Consider the following 8,217-nt stretch of genomic DNA (forward strand, 5'->3'; position numbering starts at 1 on the left):
CACGAACAAGTAGGTCAAAGTCAAGAAAAAACTGATTGTCATTGTGTATTCATTATTTTTGCCTTGGAGGAGGTTAGATATGACACAGGTCATTCTTGAGTTCGACCAATGGAAGGGGTTTGATAAGAGGGGCATAAGGAATTTTTTTTTTTTCTTTACGTTCAAACAAGATAGATGTGTCATATATCCGTGCTTCGTTGCACAGTGGGTTTGGTACACGATTTTCTCTCCAATGACCTCATAATTGGAGGATGATATGACATATCATTAGATTTATCTTTTTATTATATCAACGCTTGAAAATGATTTTTTCTTATCTATTCTCATCGTCTGTGAAACATAAATCAATCATTACATAAAGATTATATTTTCTATCATGATGCAGTGTAGGGGTGTCAATTCGTGGTCTAACTCGATTAAATCGATCAAGATCGACCGTTTATAGACGGACCTGACCCAGACCATTTATTAAATGTGTCGGGCTTGAGCCCGACCCATTTATAAATGGTCAGTCTCGGTTTTACTACTTGGATCATCGGGCACCCGACTGAGACCGATCGAATAACACCCGACCAAGACTGACCTATTGTGCATCGATTTGGCCCGACCCTTTAATGATTATAGAATACCTATTTTATCCCCCCCAAATTAAAGAATAAAAACTAAAAAGTAAATACATGTTCACATTTTAAATAATGGTTATATTTTGTATCATTTATTGATTTATTTTCATTTTTTTGGACTTGCATGAGTGGGCCAGAATATAAGTGCACATTTTAAAGAGGGCCTGTTTAAAAATCGGTTAAAACCCGTTTAACATTAAACATATCTGTAGCCCGATTAAAGCCCGACTAAAGCCCGATTAAAGTAGCCCGATTATAGCCCGAGGCCGACCGACCGAATATAAAGTGTACCATGCCCTCAATAATTAATCCCGATTAGTTACATGGGCGGACACGGTGTAGCCTTTGAAAGTCTTCAAGCTCGATTAAGCCCGACCGAAACTAGACCGACCCGACCGATTGACACCCCTAATGCAATGTGATTGGCTTATATCTCCATTTTTCATTTCCTTTTGTTAAATTCAAAATTTTTTTTTACTTCACTTTTAATTTTTTAATTTTTTTTGCAAGTGACTATTCTTTAAAACGTGTCAAGCTCAAGGACTCAGAATTATAAGCAGCCTGAATCCAAGGAGTAGAGAGTAGCCAATCTATTTGACATATAGTGGATATGTCCTTCATTGCCAAAGAATTGACTAATAAATTGTTGTCTCTAGGAACATATTTTAAAATGCAGTGGAGGAAGAAGGTGGACAAATGGATTATATCATGCATAATAGGAGACACCAATTGGTATAAATTACACTGAATATTTAATATGCAGGAGATGATTTCCTTGCATTAAGATGCAACTTCCACCTTATCAAGGCAATCACCAATAGCTTGAAGTAATCCACCTCTTCTTGCCATGGCCTTATGGATAAGGATGCAAAGTAAATAAGCAGTTTAGACATAGCCGAATATACCATGCAAGGTGATCGCAAAATAACAAATTCCAAACCATCCTAGCCACCACGAGGAATATGAGAAGCATCACAGCTGATTTTGAAAAAGCCCACAACCGGTGGTGACCAATGATGTGACAGTGGGGCTTCCCTAGAGACTTGAGGGGAGAGTGCTCTGACTTGATTGTTGGCCATATTGAACTCAAGGGGAGTATTTTGAGTCTGGGAGATTAGGTCTTCAAGAGACTTTGATGACCCAAAACAAAGGCAAGCTCATTGCGAGCTAGCCAAATCGACACTTTTCTTTTCATTTCTCGAGAATCAAAACTAAGTCTAAATGAAATTTAATCCTCATTTGGGTGGAATTCATTCTCAAAAGCTAGCTTTTAAAAAACGGAAGGTGGTCAATCTTCCCCTCTATATCTTCGCCCCCTTTGGCTCTAGGGATGTCAATTCCAAGCCTATACCAGTAGGCTCGACTTAACCCGACACGTTTATGGCTCGACCTAATCCGACCTAACTAATAAATGTGATGGGCCTAAGTCTGGCCCGTTTATAAATAGGTAGTATATGATATAAGGGGTAAACCCGATGTGCCCCCCGATCGGCCTGGCTTTTTTACAAGCCTGACTCTGACCGACATGTTTAACCCGACCTTTTATATAGGTATTTTGATTTTTTTGGGATAGAATAGGGTATATATTGATATTTTATCAATTATTAACTGTAATTAAGTGTAATATATTTCTAAAATTGTTAACGATTTAACAAAATAAATTAAAGTATCTTAAATCTGAGAAAAGTAAAGACTGTTTAAGGCCTGATTATAGCCCGATTAACCCGATAAGGAGAAGCCCGATTAACCCGATAAGGAGAAGCCCGATTAAAGTTCAGAATCCGATCAAACCCGACACAACACCGACCGAGACTGACTCATTCCTTAAATAGGTAGGTCATGGTCTGAGGACATAGGCCCACCAAGCCCAGTTAGGCCCGATCGAGACCAGCCCGGCCCGACTGATTGACAACCCTATTTAGCTCAACGAGAATCTTGACACTGCCACCCCCTAAACCTGTTATAATCTTGGCCCTGCCACGCTTTGGGTCTTGCTAAATGAGATCGAGGTCGTATCATTTAAGTCTCTTCATCGGGCTAACCCCTTTAAAATAAGATTATTATTTCCACCTTCGACGTAAAGTCCAAACACAAAACACAGGTTTAGGAAGCCTTTGACCTCTTCTTAGAATCATTAGTGAGAATGGTTGACATACAGTGGCTGGATGATTGCTGTTTGTAGTAGAGCTGAGAGCAGAGGGAGAGAGCAAGCAAAGAATGAGGAGAGGCAAAGCATCAATTACAAATGTTCTGAAATCCGTTTCTTCTCCTTTAGCTACCCGAACCCAGAAATGGTTCTTTTCTTCTTTGACACATTCCGACCCGAAGAAGCCTCTCTTTGAGATACCTCCATTAAACCCAGATGACAACGACCTGAAGAAACCTCTCTTTGAGATGCCTCCATTCAAATTAGATGACAAAGATGGCCTCGTAAGCCGCCTATGCAGAGAGAACAAATTCAAAGATGCCATACTTCTTCTTTGCCAGCAGAAACACTTGAGGGAAGCTATTGAAATCCTAGACCTTCTCGATCGTTCTAAAACCTGCCCATCTGCTGCAATTTACTCTGCTCTCCTTCAGCTCTGCCTCCAACAGCGAGCGCTCAAAGAGGGCAAACGGGTCCATGCTCACATTAAGAGCTCTGGTTTTGTTCCTGGGCTCTTTATATCAAATCGACTCCTTGATATGTACTCGAAATGTGATAGCTTGATGGATGCTCGTAAACAGTTTGAGGAGATGAGAGACAGGGATATGTGCTCTTGGAACACATTAATTACGGGATACGCAAAAGCAGGGCAGCTTGAAGAAGCTCGCCAACTGTTTGATGAAATGCCGCAGAAGGATCATTTCTCTTGGAGTACACTGATCTCTGGATATGTTCGCCAAGACCGGCCCATTGAAGCTTTGGAATTGTATAGAAGAATGCAAAAGGATGAGAAGCTGGAAGGCAACAAGTTTACGGTTGCTAGCGCTCTTGCAGCTTCTGCTGCCCTTCCGTGTCTTCGGCTTGGCAAAGAGATTCATGGGCATATAACTCGAACTGGGTTGGCCTCAGATGCTGTGGTTTGGAGCGCCGTGACAAGTATGTATGGGAAATGTGGGAGTGTAAAACAAGCCAGGCACATCTTTGGCGAGATGTTGGACAGAGACGTTGTTTCATGGACTACGATGATTGGAAGATGCTTTGAAAGTGGGAGGAAAAAGGAGGGTTTCGAATTGTTCTCAGAACTTTTGTGCTCAGGGGTCGGTCCCAACGAGTTCACATTATCTGGGATTTTGAACGCATGCTCTGATCTTGCTTCGGAGGATCTTGGCAAACAGGTTCATGGATATATGACCCGAATTGGGATTGACCCTTTTCCATTTGCAGCACTTGTCCATATGTATTCGAAGTGTGGGAACATTGAGAGTGCCAAAAGGGTTTTTGAAGCAGTGCCCCAACCAGATCTGCTCTCATGGACTTCCATGATTTCTGGGTATGCGCAGAATGGTCAACCTGAGGAGGCTCTTCGATATTTTGAGTCACTACTTAAATCGGGTACCAAGCCTGATCATGTTACATTTGTTGGGGTTCTATCTGCATGTGCTCATGCTGGATTAGTTGATAAAGGCCTTGCATATTTCCATTCGATTACTGAGAAGCAAGGATTGAAACACACTGCTGACCATTATGCTTGTATAGTCGACTTACTTGGCCGATCAGCCCGATTTGGGGAAGCTGTAGAGATTATTGATCGAATGCCAATGAAGCCCGACAAATTCTTATGGGCTGCTTTGCTTGGTAGTTGCAGAATTCATGGGAACCTGAGTTTGGCAAAAAGAGCTGCAGATGCATTATTTGAACTAGAGCCTGATAATGCCGCGACCTATGTCACACTGGCCAACATTTATGCCACCTCTGGTATGTGGGATGAAGTGGCGAAGATCAGGAGGATTATGGATGACAAGGGGTTGGTGAAAAAACCAGGTTCAAGTTGGATCAAAGTTAAGAGAAAGGTCCATGTATTCTTGGTGGGAGATAAAACCCACCCCAAAACTGATGAGATTTATGGTTTTCTGGAGGAGCTGTCAACGAGGATGAAGGAGGAAGGATATGTTCCTGACACAAATTTTGTATTGCATGACATAGAGGAAGAACAAAAGGAGCAGGACTTGACCCACCACAGTGAGAAGCTTGCCATTGCATTTGGTATTATTGCTACGCCAACTGGAACACCAATCAAGGTCTTTAAGAATCTGAGGACTTGTGGAGACTGCCATACTGCAATTAAATTCATCTCGAAGATTGTTGCTAGAGAGATCATTGTTAGGGATTCAAACCGGTTCCATCATTTTAAAGATGGCAGCTGTTCATGTGGGGACTTCTGGTGATTTGCTTTGGTACTTGGCTGATAGACTTCACCATTTGTTTGTAATATATTCTTCCCAATTAATTGACAATAATAGGGAAGTTTGAGTTAACTTGACCTTCCTCCTGAGTGCAGATTGAGATTTTCTTGCTGTGTTGACAGGCTTTGCTGATGGTTAGAAGGGAGTTTTGGTGTTAAAGTTGGCTCTATCTAGTGGAAGATACTAACTAGGAATCATCAAAGGGAACAATAGGATACCTTGAGATGAGAAATTCTGAAGTTCCAGAATCTTTGGCTCTGTCAATTGTGGGTAATGGAAACTATAGCTGTATTAAAGGTGCAGGAAATAAGTTACAATTTTGAGATCTATCTGAAATTTTTTTTTGGCTTCATCCAATTGTGGGTAAAGGAAAGCAAAGTTTTCTGATAAGGTGCAAGAAGATATAGTGAAGTAACGTGGAATGAAAATAGGGCTCACTGAAAAGTTTGGAGAGGAGAACGAAGGATTAAAACTTCTAATTGATGTAATAATAAGTATTTCACACCATTTACTAGCTTCACATAACCAGTGGTAGAAAGATCTTCAATCAGTTGGCAGGTGAACATTAACATGTTTGGATCTTTGGATTGGGGGAGAGCAGAAAATTTTAGAGTAGATATCAATCTGAATCAGATTGGTGATAGCAAAAAATGATTCAATTCAACATCATTACAAGGAAGAAATTGCTATGGCAATGGCATTGAACAGTCCCACTCCTCTAGCTTATGATCTTCTGACTGACTTTTAGATCATCATCCCTGTCTGCTCACCTGCATGCTTCAGTACTAAGGCTAAACTCTTGCCCCTCCACCAGCACATGCGTTAACCCAAATGCCATCTTAGAAGCCTATCTCAACGAAGCACTTCCTTTGAAGTTTGAATGCTACATACTTCTCTACTTCGAACTCGACTTGGTTTGAGCTTAGCAATGTAACTGAAACTCAATATATAATCTCTGTTGGGGAAAATGAGTATTGGAATTTGAAGTTTTAGAAGATGAAGAACTAAGTGCTTGGAATGTAAGTAAACAACAAACTGCAAAAGCTAGTAGCGAAACCTACCATTACAATTACTATTTTGTATTATACCATCAACATGCACAGGCTAATGAGATCTCTCAACTCATTTTAGATCCCCAAGAAATCACCAAGCAAGTGAAATCATCCCCACATTGACAATGTAGAAAAGTATCTTAAGTCCCAACCTTGTGTTGGCAAAGCAATTAGTTTCCATGAGCAACTATGAGATGAGTGGCTAAAGACCGTTGATTTAGGTGATCCATGATGAATGGTGGATGATGGAGGACTGTAGCTTCATCTTTATGATCAACCTGGTATCAAGTTAATTAAATGGTTATTAATTACAATATTGATCAACAAAATTTATGGTTTAGGGCCTTGACACTCAAAACTTATTTAAAAAATATAGAAAGCTCCCAAAGAAGGCATCTCCTCACCTTTTCCTTGTCATACAGATTAATGAATGCAAAGTTTGGCCAAGGTGTTCCAAATGATCACATCCAAAGATCCTCTAAGAATCCATGGACTACACAGTTAACTTTTGTGATTATGAGTCTTACACTCTAAAATTTTCAGTACCTATAGCTTTCTAACTAGACTGAAAATGTTTTTATCTTTTCTTTTCTTATTGCTGGGTAACAAAAAAATGTCTAAGTCATCTAAGAATGACTTAGTGCATGAGGCTTTTACTACTGCAAGATTTGGGAGGGGCAAATGTATGCAGTCTTACCCCTACTTTTTAAGAGAGACTATTTCCAAGATAAAAAAAAATGTCCAATCTTTCATAAATGATAAATTCCTCCAACTTAATACATGTTTTATTTTCCACTTGATCATCTTCATTTGGGCTTAAAGCTTCATATATAAGCAGATAACCCCTAGCTCTATTTCACAACAAATTCAAGTCTCATCCAATCCACCATGTGTCACAACCAAGTGGTCAGCAAATAACTCTCAGTCCTATTTCACAACAAATCCAATCCACCATGTGTCACAACCAAGTGGTCAGCAAATAACTCTCAGTCCTATTTCACAACAAATCCAATCCACCATGTGTCACAACCAAGTGGTCAGCAAATAACTCTCAGTTCTATTTCACAACGAATTCAAGTCCCATCCAATCCACCATGTGTCACAACCAAGTGGGTAGGCAGATAACCCTCTTTGTTTTTTTCTTTTTCGTTTTTTTGATGAAAGTCAGCAGATAACCCTCAGTTCTACTTCACAACAAATTCAAGTCCCATCCAATCCACCATGTGTCACAACCAAGTGGGTCATCCCTAGATACCCTATCTAAATTGCAAGATTGCATCTTCATTGGAAGTTAGGTGGTTCCTTAATGAGAAAATGCTTTCTAAATCTTAAATATCCATTGAGAAGCTGAGACAGCCACTTGACTGTCTAGGTTGTTGGGTGTTGAGAGGAAAAGCACCATCTCCCTTAGGACTTAGTATATCTAATTATTACTTTTTGCATATTTAATTGGAAGAGGACCTAATGGAAACCTAGGTTTCTGGTTTTAGGTTATTCTGTTCTAAATTGTAACTCCCATGTTTTGGTTTTTGAGGGTTGGAAGTCTTAAACAAAATTTTGTGACTTGGGTCTACAACCTTGATAGCACATTGTGTGTTGGTAGTTAAATCATGAAGTGATCCATTGGACCTACAAAACTTGTTTCAGTTCTTTGCTTTATGTGAAGCTTCAATCTGAAGCAATCATATCAAGAAAGAAAGTTTTTAGAGCTCAAAATGTTATCTTTTTTTTTTTTTCTTTTTATTGAAATCTAGGTTTGTGTTTGGTATGTATTCTCAGGATCTATTTTGAGTAATGCATTTTTAAGTGAGAAAATATAGAAGAACTGGATTTTAGAATGCATTCTAGATTTGGATTCTATTTTGAGAATGCAAACCAAAGACAACCTAGAATTTATGTTCTTCCATGTATTTCATTGGAGAAAATTTCTCATCATCATCTTTTCATTCGAAGTAATGTGATCTTATGATTGGATTTCTAGATAGTGATTTTCATTAGAAAACTCTCGCTCTATTATATGTGGTCGAAATTATCTTTTTTCTGCTCTAATACATAATTTATTTATTTATTTATTTTGATGAGGTGTATGTGGCAACCTGACTGTGGGGGAAAAAAATTAGAATAGATCTCAATCCCATATTGCATAAAGGAAG

The 8,217-nt window shown here is 39.4% G+C and overlaps 1 protein-coding gene across 1 annotated transcript; it reads left to right on the forward strand.

Annotated features, from left to right (window-relative positions):
- Positions 1 to 2,678: 2,678 nt before the first annotated feature.
- On the forward strand, positions 2,679 to 5,980 carry LOC122090681 (pentatricopeptide repeat-containing protein At4g37170). Its single transcript, XM_042660340.1, has one exon. It carries the CDS (start codon positions 2,841 to 2,843, stop codon positions 4,992 to 4,994), a length of 2,154 nt encoding a protein of 717 aa, XP_042516274.1. The 5' UTR covers positions 2,679 to 2,840; the 3' UTR covers positions 4,995 to 5,980.
- The last annotated feature ends 2,237 nt before the right edge of the window (positions 5,981 to 8,217 follow it).

Source organism: Macadamia integrifolia, chromosome 10, assembly GCF_013358625.1.
Source record: "Macadamia integrifolia cultivar HAES 741 chromosome 10, SCU_Mint_v3, whole genome shotgun sequence".
Classification (NCBI taxonomy): Eukaryota; Viridiplantae; Streptophyta; class Magnoliopsida; order Proteales; family Proteaceae; genus Macadamia; species Macadamia integrifolia.

Bases quoted from the DNA above. Each gene is read 5' to 3' on its own strand.
- LOC122090681 (XM_042660340.1), top strand. From the start codon at position 2,841: ATGAGGAGAGGCAAAGCATCAATTACAAATGTTCTGAAATCCGTTTCT.